Raw genomic sequence first — 22,646 nt, 5'->3', positions numbered from 1 at the left:
ACAAAGAAGGTCCTGTATCTGGTAGCCACCCACCTAACTTCAGAGGCAAGTAAGGGATATATGGAGGGAAGTAAGCCCTCCATATATGTTTGTCCAAAACTATTTATTATTTACAACATGTATATCTGCCTTTCTGACCAATCAGTGCCCACCAAGCAGGCTAACTATTAAAACAGCGCAATAAACATGCATCATAAAACCAATTAAAAATCAGAGCTAATTATGCATCTGAGAAACAATATACAGCAAATCAAAGCACAAGGTAGGAAAGAGGGATTGTTGAAGGAACACCTGTCCAAAAAAAGTCTTCACCTACTGGTAGTGACAGAAGGGGATAGATGAATGGATATCCCCTTTACGGGCATATAGGCCCATATTATAACCTTGAGTTGTACTCAGAAATAGACTGAGCCACCAAAATTCTTTCAAAATTGGAGAAACTATATCTTTGTTTTTATTACTGCCCTCCCCTCAGCAGTTTTAGAGGGGCACTACAAAATGGTTTGGATGGAAGATGGGCGATGTCCTTGTGGTACAAGGTAGATTGAATCTATAGAACATGTTTTATTACATTGCCCTTTTACCAAGAAATCCACAACAAGTTTATCTTCCCTATAATTAGAAGGTACCCTGGTCATTAGGAATTAGTGTATATTGGAATGTTATTAATGGATGAAAACTCAATGGTTACAGCGTGCAATGTGAAGTTTATCGTGTTAGCCTATAAAACTCTCCAGTTAAGGCAGGTATAAAAATAATTGATGAAGTGCTGACATGGTAATTTTTAGTCTCGTGTATTATGATAATTTTTACCTTTGAGCTCCTGAATTTTATGACTTCTGTAAAGTTTTATGCAGCTCTAGGACTGTTTTAATAAAGATTGATTGATTGATTGCCGCAATACTGCTAAAATATGCTGAACTTCACAAAATCCCCTGATTGACTACATTTGCACAAGGAAAATTGTTATTAGTTTGCTCTTTTGAAACATTGCAGAATGGTTCAAATATACTTTGGAGAGGGGGATTTAATTTTGACTGTATCAAGAAACAGTTCTCTGGCCCTGGTTGTAAATCTCTCATCTGCCGTTGAAACCCGAAATCCTCCCCACCCACCCACCCCTGCCTCAGCATGGTAAGATCACCCCACATCTAAATATTTTTTGGCAAAGCTCGGTTATTAAGTCGGTTGGATGCAGCCATTTCTTCGTTCTTGTATCTGCAGTTTTCCAGGTGGATGTTGCCGCATCATAGGTTAAGTCTTCCTTTTGACTTTTGTGAAGTTCTTTTTCAGTTTTATCTGAAAGTCCGTTTTATTTCTCTCTGCGGTGCATTTGACTTCTCCACATTCTTGGAATAATTGCCTTCTTTTAAAATACTTTCTAGAAGGACAATAAAACAAATTCATGATCACTGTGTGGAAGATGGCATTAAAATGTCTTCGGTTCTCAGAGTGTCGTAAACAGTGTGATAACCTTCAGGGTTTTTTTCTCCTGTAACTGAAGTACTAATTCGTTCTTTCTTCTCTTTATCTTCCTTTTCTTTAGGCTCAATTCTGTTCCTTTTCCTTTTTGGCAGTGTGGGGTGCGTGTGTGTGTGTGTGTGTGTGTGTGAGTGAAAGAGAAAATTACTGGGCTGAAGAGAACACATACCCTTTACCAGGGCTTTTTTTCAGCTGGAACGCGGTGGAACGGAGTTCTGGAACCTCTTGAAAATGGTCACATGGCCGGTGGCCCCGTCCCCTGATGTCCAGACAGAGCGGAGTTGAAATTGCCCTCCGCGCCACCGAGCAGCACGGAGAGTAATCTAAACTCCCCTCTGTCTGGAGATCAGGGCGCGGGGCCACCAGCCATGTGACCATTTTCTCCTAGGGCAACCCACTGAGTTCCACCACCTCTTTTCCCAGAAAAAAAGCCCTGCCCTTTACCCTCCAAATCGGAACCCTTTCAGCTTATGCAGTTTAATGCTGACTCCCTCTTAACTGCAGTTAAGAAATCAAGAACCACCGGAGGGAAGGATTGCTCCCTTTCTCCCCTTAGGATCGAATTTTCCCTTTCTTTCCTCAAACACAGTTGGAGGATAAATTGGCACTGTGGTTTAATGCCTGTTCTGGGAAAACTAGGATTTGTAGTTAACAAAGGGAATATAAAAGTTAACAGACTCTAAGCTAAACTACACATTATTTTTTAAACCAGTTGGGACCCTTCACTGTAGCCGCGGAGAACATCGTTTTTACAGCCCATGAAGTTCCGATTTGGCTCAGGACTGTGGTGTGGAGGGAAGGGGGCTCCTGCCTTCCCTCCTCTGAACTGAATCTGGCCCTTGCAGGCTTTAAAAATGACATTTGGAATGGGAGTCAGGTGCAGACCCAAGTTGACTCATTAGACATGTAACGTACAGTCTCTTTACACAAAAAGACATCGGGGCGTTGTCCATCAAGTGTTGGGAGATGCAATGTTAGCCAGGAAGTGTAGTTTTGAAAGACAGAGCTGGCAGAGCTCACTCCAGAGGGGATGGATTCTCCCACGGCCCTCCATCACCTCTGGCATGCTGGACTGCCTCCCCTTTCAGTGCTTTTACCCTGCTGCCCTCACTGCTTAAAACTTTGAATTAACCAAGCCTCAGCAGAGCAAAGGCTCCGTAAGGGGAGATGCTAGAGGGGGTGGAGGGCTGTGATAGAATTTGTCCCCTTCAGAGCAATCTCCGCTGGCTCTGTCATTTAAAACTATTCTTCCCGACTAACATTGTGTCTCCCGACACACGAAGAACACATGTCAAAAGTATTAGATAGAGAAACTTGTAGTTTGGTCCTCTGGAGGAATATCTGCTCTCCCAGTAGTTCTCCGATGTCATGCAGAACTTCCTGGAATCTGGAGTTGGTTACTGCAGAATCTACCGATTCCTGTTCAGGACGAGTCCTCTGTAGGCCTAGCTTAGTGCCCCATGAGCTCCCAGCACGTCTGTCTTGTGTGTTTTTGTTCCCCAGTGCTGTTTTGTCTTCATCTTGGCCACCCATTGCTTACTGGCAGAGTGCGCACTTTGTGTGTGTAAGTTCTCAATTTCTATCCAAGCATGTCCAGTCAGGAAGGACTTGGAGAACTATTGTCAATCAGGGAGGGTATACTTTGCTGGGTGGGTTGGGTATAAGGAGGCTTCCAAAGTTCATACGGAAGCTGACGTCTTCCTGTTTTTTCTCGGAGGAGGCACTGAGCCACTAACAAAAGACAAACATTTTCCACATGGCGTGTTCAAATGGAGCTGAGGGTCGCATGGCAAATTGTGTTTGTTCACTTGTTTGGTTGATTGGCTGGCTTTCCTCCCTTTCAGATTAGCGCAAAAAAAATTGTTTATTTGAGTCTTTTTTGTCCAATGCAGGATTGTTCCAGCGGTTACACATACTGTGCTCTGCTAGGCACCTTTGTGTATATTTTTCAAAACCACTTTTTGGAGGAGAGGCTGACAATTTACTGCTGTGTTTCGATCTTTGGAAGATTTGCTTTTGTATGTGGAGGTGAGGGATTGGAGGCATTTCTTGGCTGCTTGACTGAGTTTGCAAACAGTCCTGTTGCCATTGAAAAGTAGATAGAAATGAAAATTTTTCTCTACCTTTAACCTAAATTAGTGTCCATCCATCACCCATAACCTTTTCTTCAGCTGATGCACACTTATTTTGTAAAAAAAAAAAAATAACACGGCACTCCCCACTATTCAGCCTAAAGCAGCATACTTTTCAGTGTGCAAATGTAAGAATTAATGTCTGTCGCCCGAAGTTTCTGAGCTCGGTGTGCACTGGACGGAAACGGTCACTTGTACAGAGACACAACGGGCACCCTCCTTTCAAGGACAAGCTCTTCTACTGAGCCTCTGCTTTGGGAGTGATAGGATGAACCAGCCACTCACAAAGCAGACAGCCCTGTCCACACCAATAAAAATATACTAATTAAAAGCCAGCCCAATGTGGACTTTGAGGCAGCTGCTGGACTTGGGCTCTTGCTTCCAATTGCCATGCATTTCCCCAGGTGATCTTTGGCCTGTCACTCGTTTTCAACAACTGATCTTCTGGGATGATTGGGAATCTGACAGCACAGGGGGAGTGGTAGATCTACTCCACTCCAGATCCTAAGAGGAAAGATGGCAACAATATATGATAGATCATTGAGGCAATGGAGGGGGGGGTACAGCCAGGCACCCTTCCCTTGTGCCTATAGCCAGTTTTTACCCTTTAAAAACAAAGTAGAGCTGTCCCTCCTTAGAAGGGAAGGGGGGAACAAGCGCCGTCTGAGAGCGAGACCACAAGTGACGCCTGACACAGGTTGGACACTAGTCAGCTTCCCTCAAGTTTTGATGGGAAATGTAGGCATCCTGGTCTTGCAGCTTGGCTCTCTGACTGCTGTCCAATGGACTTTTCAACTGTCACTTGTCCAACATTCCGCCAAGCTGCCTACATTTCCCATCAAAACTTGAGGGAAGCTGGCAAGTGTCCAACCTGTGTCAGGCGTCACTTGTGGTCCCGCTCTGAGCCAGAGAAGTTTGTGGGACTGACAGGTTTGTTGACATTTAAAATCAGGGCTCATTTTGAGGGGGAACGTGCAGGAACGCAGTTCTGGCAGTTCCCCAAAGAGGTCACATGTCAGGTAGCCCTGCCCACCTGACTCTCGGCCATTTTGGGCCCGTTTCAGCCTGGATTAGGGCCGAAATGGCCTGGATCGGGCTTCTGACGGGTGGTGGATCACTCTCCCACTCAGCAGTGGCCCGATCCTGACCATTTGGGGCCCCCTTTCAGCCATTTTCAAACCCTTTTTGCCATTTTGGGCCCAATTTCAGCCCTGAATGGCCAGGATTGGGACCAAAACAGCCAGGATAGGTGATGTCAGGGTGTGTGGCATATGCAAATCAGTTATGCTAATAACACACTTCTGGTGATGTCAAGGGGCGTGGCATATGCAAATCAACCATGCTAATGAGATATGCTAATGAGTTCCTCCAGCTCTCTCTACGAAATGACCCCTGTTTAAAATACCATCTGAAATGTAAAAAGTCCCATTTTGGGTGTGCGCCACAGGATGGGGGCAAAATAACCCCCCAGCAGGGTTTTGTCAGATCCTGCAGATGGAGGTGATTCGGGCATGTGGGCTTGGTGCTTTCTTTCATTTTCTCCACCCCAGCGCAGGACGTGGTAGGTGGATTGGTAGAAAGAACGCTGTTGCAGAGCTCTGAAAGGAAAAGGTCAGCATTCCCCGTTTCCCTTATTCATCCTGCGGCTGGGGAAAGCAAGGGAGCGTGCAGGCTCTTTGCATATTGTGTCATTAATAATAATAATGTAAACTGTTGTACTTGCTGGGCTCGAATGTGCATGACAGCAAATAGAAAGATGGGATTGCCACTGTGTGTCCCGTGCATTCTGCTACTGTTTAAGTCCAGATATTGGTCCTAGATGCAGAATCCAACATATTGATGGTGTAATTGCATGCAGAATCCGCCCGTCGAAACCCACTGAGATCAATGAGTGGAGTGACTGCATAGAATCTTGCATGACGTCACGATGTCCTCATACCCCCCTGAGATTGCTTCTGCACTTCGCACCGGGCTGATTCGGGCTCCAAATGGGCTGAATTGGGCCCATCGGGGGCCCAAATCGACCCACCGCAGAGTGTGTGCATGAGGAGCGAAGGAAAGGTGAGTGGTGAGCCGCCTCCCTCCTGCTGGGAGGGTAAGGGGGGCTGGCAGCCCTTGGCTGGGAGCAATTCCGTTGCACTTCCTAAAGCCATTTGGGGTGCAGAAGTTTCATATGAAGAAGAGCAAGGGAACAGAGATCGGTACAGGGGAGAGGGAAAGCCCTGTAGAGGACAGATCCACCTGTCTTGGCTTTGGCACACCGCTTCAGCAGTGAGTCTACTCAGTTGAGACACTCTAGGCCTTTGTGGCCGTTCTCAATGGTTACTGCACATGGTTTGTTTAGGTCCCAGCAGCAGGCTTTCAGCGCACCAGTGGCGAGCAGAGGAAAGGACTTGGGTGAGCACCAAAGGCTGACTTAATACTGTTCTTGGATGCAGCACTCTGGGGAAGGTTGCCAGTCCCTACACCCTCCTGGCAGGAGGGGGGGACCTGGAACTTACCTCATGTCGTTTGCATGGTCATTCTTTGTGCATGCCCCAGTGTTTGTGTGATGATGTCACTTCCAGAACTGATGTCATCACGCCAGCCGGGGAGCGCTCCTGCTCTCTGCACTGGGCTGATTTGGCCCATTTAGGGCCCAAATTGGCCCCAAACAAAGTGTGGGAACGCTCCTGTGGCCCGTGCAACAATGTCACTTCTGGAAGTGATGTTGCAGTGCCCCCCAGCAGCACGCGCCCCACCTGTGTTCCTAGGGTGCGTGCCGGTAGCGGGCGATCGCGGGGGGGCTTGCCACCTCCTGCCGATTGCTGACAGATTGGTGGGCGAGGGGGCAAATCCCGGGAGTTTGCTTGCCACCAGTGGGCACCTGGGAACCCTAAAGAAAACTCAGGGAATGATTTTTCGGGAACCTAATACATAACTCTCCTCTCTCTCCTTTGGGGAAATTGCATTTTACTAAATGACTATTTCTTTTAGCTGGTCTGTCGGTTCTAGAGCATATTACTGCATTGAAGCAAATTAAAGATATGCTGGACAACTTTGGTTCTCTTTACCATTGCAGGAAATTGGGATGTTATCTATGGTTCTTCTCCCCCCCCCACCCCTCCCTGAGCATGTCTTGCTCTGAAAGTGAACTAGCAGACCTATCTTTTTAGTTTCTTGCACGAAAACTTAAAGAGCGGCTGGCAGAAGACACTTTCGGATAGCGTGAGCCATTCACGTTGGCCCGGTTCTTTGGTTAGAATTCTCAGACCCCGAAGGATCGTTCTGTGCCCACAGGCCAACCTTTCCAGCTTTCAGTAATGAGAATTTGGTTCCTGCAGAGCCATCGTTCCGATGCAGGTGTTCAAAACTCTTTCAATACAAGCTAGGCTAATCAGCCCAAGGTGCCAGGGAGTGAAAATAATTGAAAGGTCAGCTCAGCTGCAAAGTGGGTGAAAAAAGCATTTCTTGCAAATTTGGGCCCGTAACTTCTAAAGTTCAATGCACGCTTCAACGCCAGTCGTTGCTGCTTCCTCCCTAAGGCCAAATTTCCCATTTTCTCTATAATTTTTGTACTAGATGTTCTAAAGGACAGCTTAAGTCAACATCTGAAAGGTTCTAATTTGACTGCCCTATGGAAGCAAGAGGATTAGGTTTATCACCTACCAACAGGTGATTGATGGAATCCATTACATAGTTTGAATGGACTTTGGGGGAGGTGGCATTATGCGTGGGGAAGTATGCAGGGCTGCATTTATGCTGTGATTCTGTGGAAGTTCAGAGAAGCTGACAGCATCCAGTTTCCCGAGAATCTTGCTTTTTTTATTTTTAAAGCAGTTCCTCAGGATTGCAAATACGCGTTTGAAATTGCCTGAGCGTATCTGTTGAAATCGCAAATCGCAAAGGTGGCTGGATGAGGGCCAGATTAGAAAAACACATTTGGTATGATTACCCCGACCAACTTAAAGTCATACATGCTGTCGGGGAACGAATGTTCCCAAGTATGCCGGGGCCTGATTCAGCTTGGGAATGCTGTGTTAGGTCAGGGGCCGGGAGGCTTCAGCCTTCTCTCCGGTGCCATTTTAACTCCCTGGGGCTGAACGTGTTCTGATTGCAGCAAGTGGAGCCCTACACCGGGGCTAACAGGGCCCTCCTAAGCTATTTTGGCTTGGGGAAATGGTGCAGGAAGGAAGGCTGAGCCTCTCCTCCTCTCATGCCGTGCTCCTGAGCCAAATTGGGCCGTGTCAAATGTATTGTCAAGTTTGGCCCTAAGAGTTGAGAGCCAGTTTGGTGTAGTGGTTAAGAATGTGGGACTCTAATCTGGCGAGCCGAGTTTGATTCCCCACTCCTCTGCTTGGAAGCCAGCTGGGAGACCTTGGGTCAGTCACGGTTTCTAGGAGCTCTCTCAGTCCCACCTGCCTCACAGGGTGATCGTTGTGGGGATAATAATAACATACTTTATAAACCATTCTGAGGGGGCGTTAAGTTGTCCTGAAGGGCGGTATATAAACCAAATGTTATTATTATTAGTTGACAGAGGAAGGTCTTCAGTGCGTTTCGCCTCCTTGATGCTTAGGAAAGCCATAAGAAATTATAATCTATAATAACATGTAGCATGTGGATTAAACAAGGGTATATAGAGCATGACTTTCAGATCTCCGGGAAGGTTTTTTCAGGGGGGAGGTGGGATTCCATGACACTTCAGAAGATTATATGGAATGAACATTTTAACAAGTTTTGGTTATTTTTGGAGTGAACAGGACACAAAAGCAGCCCTTCTGCCACAGATTTGCAGATTTGATGTCTCTAGTTTTGCCATCCTTTTGATTTGCAACCCCCCCCCCCATACTTCTCTGATTTCAAGCATCTGTTTGGGGTGCCGTGAATCAGGCCTGGAATGTTACAGCGGATGTTTCAAGCTCAGCTCTGACGCAGATGCCAAATTTGTTCTTGTCTAATAAATAGCTGGATTTGTCATCCGAGGTATTTTTCTTCTTTCTTTAGAAAGGCGGAAACCTTGAATGCAGAGCATCTCAGCAGGTTCAGGTGTGTGTGTAGAAGAGAGGCAGATGATGGGATGAGTTTCAATTTGTCCAGGGCTTTTTTTGTGACAGTACTCGCAGGTACTGAGCATTAGTACCCTTTTGGAGTGTTCTCTCCAGTCCTGCTCCTCGTGTACCAGCCCACCTCAGTCAGCCAGAGAAAGAGAGAATGAACCTTTCCTTTAGGGATGAATGGGTGAGATCTACAGAGGGAGGGGGGAATTGGTAGACATCAAGGCAACCTTATTTATATGAGTGTTGGCGGCTTCCTCTCCGCACACAAAATAGCACTGGATTCGTCAGAAGGCTGCCTTTCCTAGAAATTTAATTGTCTTTGTATTACTAAATGTCATTTCGGAAGTTCTGGTGCAGTCCTATGTGTTCCCTTATGAGCTGAGGCAACTGACTGTGTTTCAAGGCTGCCAACGCTGGCTTGGGAAATTCCTGGAGATTTGGGGGATGGAGTTTGCGGAGAGTGGAGTTTGGGGAGGGGCTCGAGCTCAGCAGGTTATAATCCCATAGAGTCCTCAGTCCAAAGCAGCCGTTGTTTCTAGGGGAGCTGAACTCTGTCATCTGGAAATCAGCTGTAATTCCGGGAGATCTCCAGCCACCACTTGAAGGTTGGCAACCCTAGTTTTGTGATACCTATTTAAGGAAGTAGGTCATTCCCTTTTTCCATTCATCTTTGCATGTTGGCTTTGTGAGCCTTTTTCAGTTTGCCCATTTTTGTTGCTGGCTTGTGAAGATAGAGGTTTCAGTAGCCGCTAATGGGTCTCTCCTCTCCTTTTAAAGCCATCTGTTAGAACCATCCCTGCATCCAGTAGCAGTGAGTTCCAAAACCAGAACTGCTGCTTCTGAATGGCTCCTGCTGAGCTCTGAAGGGGAAAAGGAAAACAGGCTGGAGTTGGGTGTTCAATGGAAAGGGGGGAAAGGTGACGCTTCACTCCAAGAAATGGATTCACATAGGACAGGTCCCTGCACATAGCCAACTACATCTCCTCCTTTCTGGGGCCTTTGTGCTGCATACTTTGGTTGTCATAATGACAGACAACCTGCTACTTATCAAACTTGATTGTGATTTCAAGGTTTTCCCCCCTACCCTCCAGAAACCTCTTTGCAAGAATTCTTGTAATAATACTTTGCATCGTCCAAATAAAACCAATGTTTTGTCCTTTTGTCCCAAGAGGAAAAAAAAACTCTTTTAGAGACTTTTTAATCTTCTGCCTGAAATATTTTTCTAAAGCTTCTGTTCTTCATTTAAAAAAAAAAATCCCATCCTCCTCCTTGGTACAAGGTATCTCGTTAGTTCATTATTAGCTTTGCCGCCAGCCACTGAAGCAAAATTGGGTTTTTGGATATTGCTTCATTTTCTCAACAATTGCCCCCTCCCCCGTCTCATCCTTGCTGTCTTTTCTTTGTAGTAGCAAGCTGTATATATTAAATGTGTTTAATAAGCTCCCTTCATCACAATCTTTCTCTTACAATCTAAATTGGAATGTGTGGCGTTGCCTTATAGGAGCCACAACTCGTGCTGGGCTTGGCTGCGGCGATGGCAGTTCGCCCCCTGTTTTTTGCTTAAACAGTTCTCTACGCTTGACTTCCTTTTTGGCCGAATTTCTTACAGGCATCCACTTAGCATCTCAGAATATGTTTTGTTCTCGTTGTTCTCGCCGTATTAAATACTATATTCTGCTTGTTCTCTGGATTTTGGAGAGCATCACGGCCTGCATGTTTTTGGTAATCCCCTCGCGTCCCTCTGTTTCGTGACTGGACTCTGTGCTTCCGTTTCTCCTCACAGTGAAACCATGGAGAGTAGTCTTTCGCGGCTTGTACACCCAGGCCTGTGTTCTTGGAATTTGGGATAGGCCGGGGGTAGGTAGACTTAAAGCTTAAAGGTTCATCCTTTTCCCCTTAGTTCTGTGGGGTTCACTAGCTGGAGCCAGTGTTACAAACTGGGGCTTTCCTAAAAGGGGTAGAGCCCCTTTTCTGCTGTCCCCTATCATTCCCACAATGGGATATATGCCCATACAAGTATAATTTCCTATCTGAGTTTATTACACAGGAGAGATTCTAACATCAAGCCCTACACATGTGCACACATGGCCATGCAGCCATCTTACAGATGAGGAATAGAGATGGGCACGAACCAAAAAAACCCCAAACCATGAGGTTTGTGGTTTGTGGATTTTTACGAACAAGGAACCACGAACTGGCACGAACTGGGGCAAGTTTACGGACAAGTTCGTGGGGTTTAAATGCCCCTTTCCAGCCACTTAGCAGTGGCAGGGAAAAAGGCATTTGACAGTTTAAAGGGCTCTTTCCTGCCTTGCAAGTGGCAGGTCCCTTTAAACTGCCCAAACTCCAGCCCCACACTTACCTTGCCCTGCAGGCCCGCGGCATCCTCTCCCTCTTCCCATGAGGGGCGGGAAGGCTGTTTTTGGCCTCTTCCGCTGCTGCATGGGCCCGCAGGGCAGTGGAGGAGGCCGAAAAAGGCCTTCCTGTCCCTCAAATGGCTGCCGCGGCCGCCATTTGAAGGGTGGGAAGGCCGTTTTCGGCTTCCTCCGGCGCCATAAACGACCTCCCTGCCCCTCAAATGGCGGCCACCAGCTGATAGTTTAAAGGGATCTGTCGCTTGCAAGCTGCAGGAAAAGTTTATATGGCTATTTCCCTGGGGAAATGACCACTTAAACTGCCCCTTTACGACCCAAACAAACCAGTAGACCAGTTCGTGGAAGTTTATGGATACAAGCACCACGAACCGGCCTGGTTTGTGCGTTTTTTGGGGTCATAATTCGATTCGTGCCCATCTCTAATGAGGAACACTGAGGACAAAAGAAGTGGGAAAGGAAGGCCGCCTGGTATAGCCCCATCTCATCAGATCTCAGAAGCTAAGCAGGATCAGTACTTGGATGGGGGACCACCAAGGAAGAGTCTGCAGAGGAAAGCAATGGCAAACCATCTCTGCTCACTTGCCTTGATAGCCCCTTGCTGGGATTGCCATAAGCTGATTGCAATTTAACAGCACATATGTAAATGTACATGCTTTAGGTCATCCTCCTGCACTCAGTATGCCGTGTCTCCAGGAACATGGTCAGTCCTTTTTATCAGGGTGTCAGAAGAGAGTTTCTTTTGGATAATTTGCAAAGTCATATTTTTATGAATACTGAAGGAATCTCCCATCTATGTCATATATGAGCCCTACCTTGTTTTGGGTGGCCTCATCGTGCAGAACTGAGATTGGCACAAGCAACTCTGTTTACTGTTGGGTGTAGTCATTATTGTTGTCCCTTGCCCATTGCTTTATCCTTAGGTTTGGAAGCGATCCGGTGCCTGGTTCTACAAAGGCCTTCCCAAGTACATCTTGCCCTTGAAAACCATCAGCAGAGCCAAAGAGTCGCCCCTGAGGCCTCACCACGTGGAATCACCGACCCTGGAGGTCAAAGGCATTGGTGCAACTCGCTCGTACACCTGGGCCAGGGGAAGAGGTCAGTCTTTCTCGTCTTGCTGTTGACAGGTAATGGGCAGTTTGGGATAGGGGGAGTTAGCCTTTATCTTCCGTCACTCTTGCATTAATCCACAGAGCTCATTTTGCAATAGAACATAAGAACAGCTCTGTTGGATCAGACAAAAAGACTGTGTGGCATCCTGTTTACAAAGTGACCGATCCAAATATACTTGAAAAGCTTGCTAGCAGGAGCACCGAGGTTCCTGTTGTCTGTCCGGAGTTCTTGGAGGAGGAGATGGCGGAGGTCGCAGAGGGTGAGCAGACCAGGTTGAGCAGGCCAGCGAGTGGACTGAGAGGGAGTCTGGGTGAGGTATACCACCCCTTCTTCCACAGAGCAGGGTCCTGCAGCATCCCTGGCATCCCTCTGACGTCGGGGCCGGCCCAGCCGGCGCCCCACCCAGCGGCAGCGACGGCTAGCGCTGACAGTCTCTAAGCACTCTCATTCATAGGTGGACTGATTCTGAACATGGTGTTCCTGTTTTACAGGAAAAGTGAGATCAGAAGTGAGACTTAAGCGAGGTCTTCCAAGTTTCCCCCACCCCCATGAATAATTATAATAATAATAATAACAGCAACATTCGATTTTTGAGAGAGCTGTGAGTAACCCAAGGTCTCCCAGCTGGCCTCAGACATAAGAGTGGGGAATGAAACCTGGCTCTCCAGATTAGAGTCCTGCTGCTCTTAACCACTACACCAAACTGGCTCTCTTGCTGGGATCATCCCAAAGATGTGTCTAGTCCAACAATCTGTGTATAGCTCTATGAAAGCTTTCTCCCTGCACCTGATACTCAGAGGTATAACTAGGAATTTGGGTTCTAGGAATTTGGGTAATCTTTTTTTTACAGGCCATCTAAGTGTGCGGCCTGTCACCGTATCTGTTGATGTTGAGAAGCTTTATTCCTCCAAATCTCTCAATTGATAACAGAGATGCTGTCCTTTTTTTAGCACAAATCCGCTAAACTCTACCCTTCCCTCTTCTCCTCTACCTCTGTCATGAATGACTCCTGAGCATCTTAATTTGCAACAGCGCCCTGTCCTCCCGATTGCCAGATCAATAGACTGGAATGAGTTCTGTTTGATTTCTTTCTAAATGCAGAGGTTAGAAGTCCTTTCTGGTCTCTGGTTTATCAAGTCTCTGCAGTTGGCATGTGGGAAAGGAGGTTGCTTGCTAATGTGGCTGTTTGGGACAGGGTCTCATTGGCAGCATCGCAGGCAGTGACACAGGGGGGTCTTTGGCTTTATTCAGCTGGTCATTTAACGCCTGTTGCTTAACGACACAATCCCAGCTCAGTCGTAACCGTGTCATTAAGAATGAAAATGACTGGCCAGCAGCTGTGAGCTTTATTATTTTTTTGGCTCTGCTTGCAATCTCAGGTGGTGATAGTCTATTCCAAACGCTTGTTCTCTTTGGGTTGAGCCAAATCAATTTTATTTATTTAGGGGATTTTTACACCTCCTGCTTGAGGCAACTTACAATTAAAAATAATAAATGATCAATTTAAAACAAGTAAGCCATTAAAACATGGAAATTCAGCCCCATGTGACCACTTGTCCCTCATGTTACCCTTTGGCTCAAGTTGCCCAGACTCTTGCTGGTAATATGAGGACTCACTACCTGTCCTTTGGCCCTGTGGAAAATCCTTCCTCTTGGTGAGTCAGTAGGGTTGCCATCTTTGGCTTAAGAAATTCCTGGAGATTTTGGGGGTGGAGACTGGAAAGGGTGGGGTTTGGGAAGGGGAGGGGCCTCAGCAGGGTATAATGCTATAGAGTCCATCCTCCAAAGCAGCCATTTTCTCTCTATTAGCTGAAGACAAATTGTAATTCTGGGAGATCTCCAGTCGCCCCCTGGAGGCTGCCAACCCTATGAGTCAGCCCGATCTTTTCTTGGGGGTTACACTGTTATGTTAACGTTCTCTTGCTGTCAGTTTCCCCCTAAACAGTTCAAAGCTTTCGTAGTGGTCTAAGACCAGGTTGCTAAGCCTGACCCAGAAGTGTTTCTAGCAGAGCCTGGCCAGGAGAATTCAGTGGCCTAATTGGAGGGAGTATAGCTCTGTTGTGGTTTAAGCAGGAAAAAAATGCTCTCTGGCCACTATACCACAGCATCCTTTTCAAATTGCACCAAAGGGATTGTGTTGAGGTGGAAGCTCTGGGAAATTGGTATATTGGTGGCGAAGAGCCTCTGCATACCAACTTTTTTTTAAAAAATGGAAGGGATATACTTGTACTCAGTGCTATAGAGGCATGAATGTGCCTTCACTCTTCCTGCTGTTGCCAAGGAAACCCAACTCACGTTCTAGGCCTCAGCCTTCTCTCAATTTGTCACTGGCCTGATGCTAACAGCAGCATTTGGCTGCATTTATAATTGGCAGTGGATTTTGGCATGTGGGACCTGGCGAAATGTTCCCTATTTTGTTTCTTTTAAAATATTTGTCTATATTTTTGCCAGCTGCTTCAGTTCTCCACTTTTTTTGGTGCTGCTTTTCTAGATCCATTTGTACTTTGCATGAATTTTATACATATAAGGTTCCCAAGTACCTGCTGGTGGCAGGCAAACTCCTGGGATTTTGCCTCCTTGCCCACAGATTGCCCAGCACAGCGCAAGTGCTCCCAACAAGCGTGATGATGTCACTCCCAGAAGTGATATCATTGTGCCAGCCGTGGGAATGCTCTTGTGCTTTGATTTTGGCCCCAAACGGGCAGAATCTGCTCCACACGGAGCTTAGGAGCACTTCTGTGGCCGATGTAACGACGTCACTTCTGGGAGTGACGCCACTGCATAGGTACCAGAGCACACAAAAGAACACCACACTTCTGGCATGCGGTACATGCAGGGGTCATTTCGTAGAAAAAGAACTGGAGGAACTCATTGGCATAGCTTATTAGCACCACTCATTAGCATATGCCACGCCCCTTGACATCACCAGAAGTGTATCATTAGCATAACTGATTTGCATAGGCCACACTCCCTGACATCACCTATCTTGGCTGTTTTGGACCATCCAGGGCCGAAATTGGGCTCAAAATGGTCAGAATCTGGCTGCTGCTGAGTGGGAGAGTGATCCACCACCTGTCAGAGGCCCAATCCGGGCCCTTTCGGCCCCAATCCAGGCAGAAACAGGCCCAAAATGGCCGAGAGTCAGGTGGGCGGGTCCGCCTGACATGTGACCTCTTTGAGGAACTGCCGGAACTGCGTTCCCCCTCAAAATGAGCTCTGGGTATGTGCCAGGTGCCTCCCCTTCCCGGCAGAAGGGTGTAGGGACCTAGCAACCCTATGTACAGGTCTATGTTGTTTATTTATGCTCAGTATACTTTTACATGTGTGTGGTGCTGATTTGTTGATGCACAAGGAATATTGAAAGATGCGTACCTATGGTATACAAAAATTTGGGACCTATTGATTATGGAAAAAATAACAGAAAGCATATCACTGGCAGCAAACCCCTCTCTTGTATCTGATTTATTTGTGGAATGGAGCCCTTTTCTAGAATTGCTCTCCAAAAATGACTTACTATTAACAAAATTGCCCTACCAAACAATTACTAATTTTGAAATATAACATTATCATCCTTAAAGATTAAGGTAAAATATATGGCTTTCAAAAACTGTTGTTTTCCTATACTTGTCATAGTAGAACTGTCTTTAATGACCGCACTCTTTGCAAAATGAAGTACAATGTTATATTACCTACTACTGTAATTTTCATTTATGTAAATTTGAATAAGATTTATTGTTATTGTTACTTGGAAAAGATTTAAAAATACAATTTAAAAAAAAGAAAGATGCATACATTTTTACAGGAAAAAATTCTACAAGGAAACAAAATGACATGAAAGTACAAAATCATGGATTTGATTTGCACAGGGGAGGAATGAAGCAGGGAATTTCAGTCTCACAACAGTATGGAAATCCGATACCTTTTTTATGTTCGGATGCAGCATTATATGCCACAGATTCTTGGCAGACATCATCTGACCTCTCTAAGAGAAATCATGGCCTGACCTCTGGTTTCAGTGCTTGACCCCAGTGTTTGAACCTGCATGCTCTTTGCCTTTTGGCAAATTTCGTCGACCTCCTTGGCGTGGTGCAGTACTCATGCTATAAGTCTGTAGTACCCAACTAAGGCTGATTCCGCACATGTTGGATAATGCACTTCCAATCCTCTTTATAGATCATTTGGAACCGATTTTTTCGTGTGCGGAACAAAAAATCCACCTCAAACGATTGATAAAGTGCATTGAAAGTGCATTATCCACCGTGTGCGGAATCAGCCTGGACAGCTATGCCCAAATTCAGACCTGGAGCAAGTGTGCTGTCACCCAAGCTCCCTAAGATCATTTGCTGCATTTGGGGAGAGGGGCATGAAGCGCAGAAGGTGCTGCTCCATTGACCAAGTGAGGACAAAACGCCATGCTCCAGGTATTTTATGCCAGACCTAGCCAGTTCAAAGACTTCATACTTCCTACCAATTGCAGAATCTGATGTTGGTGGCTTCTGAGCCTGCAGTGGTCTATGCCATTAAACCCCCAGCCTGAACAATTCTGTGTTCAAATCCTAAAATTCCTGACAGTGCTGCAGAGACCTGATCAAAAATCTAAGAAAGCAGTAGGAAGGCATGATTCTATTTGAAGCAGTTTTTTTCTGGGGGTGGGGTCTTTCAATTCTCTCATGTGCATCTTACTTACATCAGTTGGACATGACAGTCACTTGGACAAAGCCGTGGGTGGATTGAGGCTGAGAAAAATTACTTTTGCATCAATCAAGGTAGAAAGCTGGGCAGATCTTCATGTTCCTTTGCAAGTCAACACAGAAGAAGAGTGGCATTCTGAGCAACTGTTTTGTTCTCAGTAGGAATTAAAGTCCGTTCCTCGTGGTGTATTCCGTTTTATACCAGGGCTTTTGGAATCGTTTCTGCGTCTGAGCTGGGGCTCAAATTCCTACCCACCGTGTGAGGACACTTGGGTTGGCCACTGCTGTCAAAGAGTCTTGTGACTAAAAGGGAGAATTCTTCTCTCCCTCTCTCCGCCCCGCCCAATTTCCCCCATCAAACATCTGGCAGCTAAATTTGATTTGTTTTTTCACATGGTGCTTAAATAGCAGGAGCGCTTGCAGTTTTTCACAGTGAAAAGGGAACAACTCACCAATTCAAGTAGCGCCCTTAGATTTGTGTCAGCAAAACTGAAATGTGTTTGTCTCACTTTCCCTTTTCTCCCCTTTGCAGAAACGCTGGGAGAGGGGATAATGTTTAATGAGGCCTGTCTTTAGCACAATCTCTCCTTGGTTTCAGACTGTTCCCTTAAAAAAATGGTCAGAACTGACAGATAATCAATCAAGTGGTGTGATGCACTTTCTCCTTCAAAATCTGCAACCAGATGTTCCCAGAATGGAAAAGTTTGGCCTTGGGTTTAAGTTTCTTTCCTCCTTAACAACAACAACATTCAATTTATATACCGGCCTTCAGGACAATTTAATGTGCATTCAGAGCGGTTTACAGATTGTGTTATTATTATCCTCACAACAATCACCCTGTGAGGTGGGTGATCTCACAACTAAAATTTTGGACCCTGAATTCTAACATTCTGCCTGCTCCCCCACACACCTCCAGAAATTATTTCAGGAACTGTCCGCCTTTTTTACTGAGACTCAAGGCAGATTTCTTAGAATAAGTCAATACAGTCAACAGCTGGGACGTTCAATAAACAATGCAATAAGGTAAGGAAGGCAGAAATGTGAAAACAAGCTGAAACACAACATAAGCAGACTGATATGACATATTAAATGTGGAACTAGCCAGTAGGTGCGTACTTACAGCAACAAACAGTATACAGTATTATACTCTACGAACCCTGTCTCTGTACCGTCGCATCTCTTTGAACTATTTCCTTCAAGCAAAGCACAAGGCTGAACTTGAATGAGAGGAGCACAGAAACAAGCATGCAGGTAGAAAGTGTTTGTCCAAAAGAAACTTCAGTTCAGCACCCAGAATTTTCCAGCAGTGTGCGCCTTCTTCCGGGCCGGACTAAACCCCGTTTGGGGCGTTGTGGAGGCTGCTCTGCCTCTGATGGCTGATGAAAGCTGAGGGATTCTCGTCTGGAGGTAGACTTGGCATGACGCAGGAGGCCTGGCTTTTTTCTGCCTTCCCTCTGGACAAACAGATAGCAGTTTACAGCAGTCTTGTGCTATTTATTTCAGAAGGATGAGACAGCAGTGCAGGGGGCCCAGGAGCAATGCGGTGTTTGTCTAACAGGCATCTGTTCCAACAGCCAAAAGACCGGCTTCACTTTCCACTCTTTTTAGACCAGACAAAACTGCTACTGATTCTACCCCCAGGAGACATTCAGTGTAATCCTAAACTGACTTACTCTAGTCTAAGTCCATTGGAATCAGTGGCCATAGACTGGAGTAATTCTGCTTAGGATTGCACTGTTTAGGCACACTCTGCATGCCTAGGTGCATATTTTTTTAAGCTGAGGTTAGTTATACGTTAATGCTCACCTTGTTCCCATTGCTATTAATGCAGGCCAGCCCAAAACATAAAGGAATTGTTTCTTTTTACTTAATTGGGCTAAACATTAGGAAGAACTGACAGAGCGATCCCTCCGTGGAACAGGCAATTTATTGCTTCCTTAAAAGTTTTTTCCGATACCGGACGATGTTCCATACAACCCTCAGTAGAGTTTATTACTCTTTCACTCCCCTCGTTCCTTGCTGCCTCCATTATCTCCTTGTTATCCTTCCCTTTCAACTCCTCGTTTGACTTGAAATAGGAGCACACTGACCTGATGTTTTCTTTTCCCCTTATCTGTTTGTTCTTCTTTGCTTTTGAGGCTTCCTTGGAATTAAAAATCATTTCCTAGATGGTGTATTTACTTTACTCAGGAAGGGGGAATGGAGCTCCAAACTTACACTGCTGCCATCTTCCGAGTCCTCCCACTTCTCCTTCAAGCAATGCTGATTCTGTGAACCTGGGCAGATCATGAGAGGGAGGGAGGGCAGGAAGGGTTACATCAGTGCTTAGTTCTTGCGGCCCCTTCTTACATGCCCAGGTTAATGCAGATCGCCACTTTGGAGTCAAGAAGCAATTTTCCCCAGACCAGTTTGGCTAGGGATCCTGATGGTGTTTTTACCATCTTTGGGGCATGGAGCAGGGGACACTGGGAGTGTGGGGAGGGGAGGTAGTTGTGAATTCCCTGCATTGTTCAGGGGGTTGGACTAGATGACCCTAGAGATCCCTTCCAACCCCATGATCCTATGATTACTATATAATACAATCATGTTTATGCACACCATACAAATACTGTACGTAGTTTTGCCACGTCAAGAGTGCACACTCACAGAATGGTCCGGTGCACGGAGTTCAGGAAGTCTCAAGTTCCAATACTACCTCAGCTATACTGCTTGACCTTTGAAATGTGAGACGGAAGCTTTGGGAACATACGGGCTGTGACTTTTGTGTACTGTAATGGTATCGGCATTGTAATTCAAAACCATCATTTGGATGGATTTGATAAGGTCTTAACATTGTAAGAAGAGCCTTACTGGATTGAGCCAAGGTACCTTTGCCCAGTGTCCTGTCTCCAACCGTCAAGCGTCTTTGGGAAATCCAGTCTGGACATAGACAGCCTTGTTTTGTGTCTGTTGTACTAATTTTGGGAGGTAGGTTGCCTTTGTACCTGGAGGGTCTATTTAGCTGAGCTGACTAGGAGACCAGTGGTAGACCTTCCTTGCATCTCTGTCTAATCTCCAATAGCCAGTGGCCATCCATCACCACCCCTTCTGGCAATGTTCTTAAGTTAATTATGTGTTGTTTGCATAATGGCTTTCATTTGACTCTTCTATATTTCCAAGCAGTTTCATTTGATTAGAATTATAATTACCATTTTTATGGCACTTTTTTCTAGGAAAAAAATTATGCCCAGGGAAGTTATAAACTAGTAATGCAAAACCAGTGAAACAGTAATCAAATTGTGTGTAATTGCACATTAGATTGTACCAAATGTCTTCCCAAAGAAGGAAGTCTTAAGTCTTCTGGAAGGAAAAGACTGCAAAGGAGCCTAGAAAGGGGAGGAGTTCTAAGAAGCTCCTCCCCCTGTGGGTGGGAGCAGAGTTTCCCTAGACGCTCAAAGGGCTGTTTCACACACGCAGGAGAATGAGGCGGCAAAATCATTCTGCCACCTTACTGGACTGCATTATTTTGGACCGCAAGCTCAGAATCCCATTCAGTTTACCTCCTTTAAAAACTCACTGGAGAACAGAACAAGAAGCAAAGAAGGGGGTAGAACCTGTTTTGCTAACTTTCTATTTGCAGGGAATTCTTTTACTGTAAAGGATCATTTAGAACTAAATCGACCACACAGGCTGAAGTCATCTTTTTGCCTTTTCATTCTGCTGTACGTGTGAATGTAGTAAGTTCACACTCAGGTCTTGTCAATGCAGCCTCTCTTTTTGACAATTTTTGACAATGCAGCTTTTTTTTACATAAATAAGACATGTGGCAACCCATCTAGAACCTTATGTCTTTAAACGTTACAGGGAAGCCTTAGCAATTTGGAGAAGAAGGCCAATATTAGAAATTATTTATTATTAATGTTATTTATAGTCCACCTTTCTCACTGAGACTCAACGTGAATTACACAGAGTGAGTCAGTACAGTCAATTGCAAGGGAATTTCAATAAACAGTGTCATAGGATATATAAATGTAAATTTGCAAGACTTAAAACCAGCAGAAATCCAATACAGAGTTGAAGAAATGCTGAAACAAAGCATTAGCAATTCTTAAGACTGAAGTATTAAACAACATAAAACTACCCAGTAAGGTGATACTTAAAGCAACAGATAGTACATAGTAGCACGTAGTAGTAAAGTCTATGGTCCCTCTCTCTTTACTGATGCATCTCTTTGAGACCACTTCCTTACAGTACAGCTCTCATGTCTGAGTAAAAAACCCTCTTGAATAAATCAGTTTTGCATCATTTCTGGAAAGTTAGGAAAGTGAGCGCTTTCCTCACCTCTTCAGATGGGCTGTTCCCAGGGCTCATTTCGAGGGGGAACACGCAGGAACGATTTCCGGCAGTTCTCCAAAGAGGTCACATGCCAGGTGGCCCCGTCCACCTGACTTGGCCATTTTGGGCCCGTTTCGTCCTGGATTGGGGCTGAAACGGCCTGGATCGGGCTTCTGACAGGTGGTGGATCACTCTCCCGCTCAGCAGCGCCCCGATCCTGACAATTTTGGGCCCCTTTTTGGCCATTTTGGGCCCAATTTCAGCCCTGAATGGCCAGGATAGGGTCCAAAGCAGACAGGATAGGTGATGCCAGGGGGCGTGGCATATGCTAATGAGTTATGCTAATGAGTTCCTCCAGCTCTTTTTTTACAAAATGACCCCTGGCTGTTCCATACAGTGAGTGCCACCACAGAGAATGTACATGTACAGACAGCTGTTGATTTTGCTCATGGGTAAGGTAACACGCAAAAGGCCTATTCAGATGAGCGAAGCTGCCATGGCAGAACATAGAGAGAGGGAGTCAGTCCCATAGATATGCTGGACCAAGACTGTACAGAGCTTTTGATGTGACAGCCAATACTTTGAATTGAGCCCAGTAAGTGATAGGTGCAGAATGGGAGTCATATTCGTGCTCTTCCTAGCTTCCAGTAAGAACTGAGTTGCAGTGTTCTGCACCAACTAGAGTCTCCAAGTTAACTTAGAGGAGAGACCTTTGTACAGGGCATTACAGTAGTCAAGTCCCAGCATTACCATGGCATGGATCTAGGTGGCCAGATTGGCTGTGTCAAGGTAGGGGGCCATCTTCAAGGCTAGACTGTATTTATAGAAAGCGTTTTTTGCAGCTGCTTCAACTTGCTTTTCTAGCAGTAGCACTGGATCCGGTATAACCCCTAGGCTCTTTACTGAGTCTGCAAGGGTCAGATGAACTCCGTCGAAAGTGAGGCCTACGATGTCTTTCAAGATCTGTGCCTTCCCAACGAGCATCACTTCCATCTCGTCTGGGTCCAATTTCAGTTTGTTTGCTTTCCGCCATTTGACCACAGCTGTCAGGTAGTGACCCAAGATTTCTGCTGCATCCTGCGGTGATTTGAATAGTGAGATCTAGAGTTGGGTGTCATCCACATATTGGTGGCATCCAATTCCATAGCTGTGAATCCATATTTATTTATTTTTAGAAGTCCAGCATTTCATGCAATGTTTGGTAGCCACACTCGGTGTGTTACCTTGTCTTGTCTCTTTCCACAGTGGTGTCCAGTGACAGCGAGAGTGACTCTGAATTCAGCTCGTCAAGCCTGGATGACCGGTCTTTGCCTGCCAGGTTGAAGGGTGTCAAGATAAAAAAACAAGGAGAAGAATCAGGTGAGAAAAAGGGCCTGGAGGCAGAGGAACAATGCAGCTTGTGTTCACACAAGCACTCTGATTCTATAGGCTTCTAATACATTTTTATTCCACCCTTGCCCTAAGGAGCTCTGATATCATGCATGTATTTCCCTTGCTCTACTT

General features: G+C 45.8%; 1 protein-coding gene across 1 annotated transcript in view; it reads left to right on the top strand.

Moving 5' to 3' along the window:
• Nucleotides 1-22,646, top strand: part of RPH3AL (rabphilin 3A like (without C2 domains)) — an 80,274-nt gene that overhangs the window by 46,314 nt on the left and 11,314 nt on the right. Inside the window, exons 6-7 of the mRNA XM_055002055.1 lie at nucleotides 11,949-12,123; nucleotides 22,389-22,502. Coding sequence (XP_054858030.1) covers nucleotides 11,949-12,123; nucleotides 22,389-22,502 — 289 coding nt within the window. The remainder of the gene's footprint in view (nucleotides 1-11,948; nucleotides 12,124-22,388; nucleotides 22,503-22,646) is intronic.

Source organism: Eublepharis macularius, chromosome 17, assembly GCF_028583425.1.
Source record: "Eublepharis macularius isolate TG4126 chromosome 17, MPM_Emac_v1.0, whole genome shotgun sequence".
NCBI lineage: Eukaryota > Metazoa > Chordata > Lepidosauria > Squamata > Eublepharidae > Eublepharis > Eublepharis macularius.
This window is presented reverse-complemented; position numbering and strand designations above follow the sequence as displayed.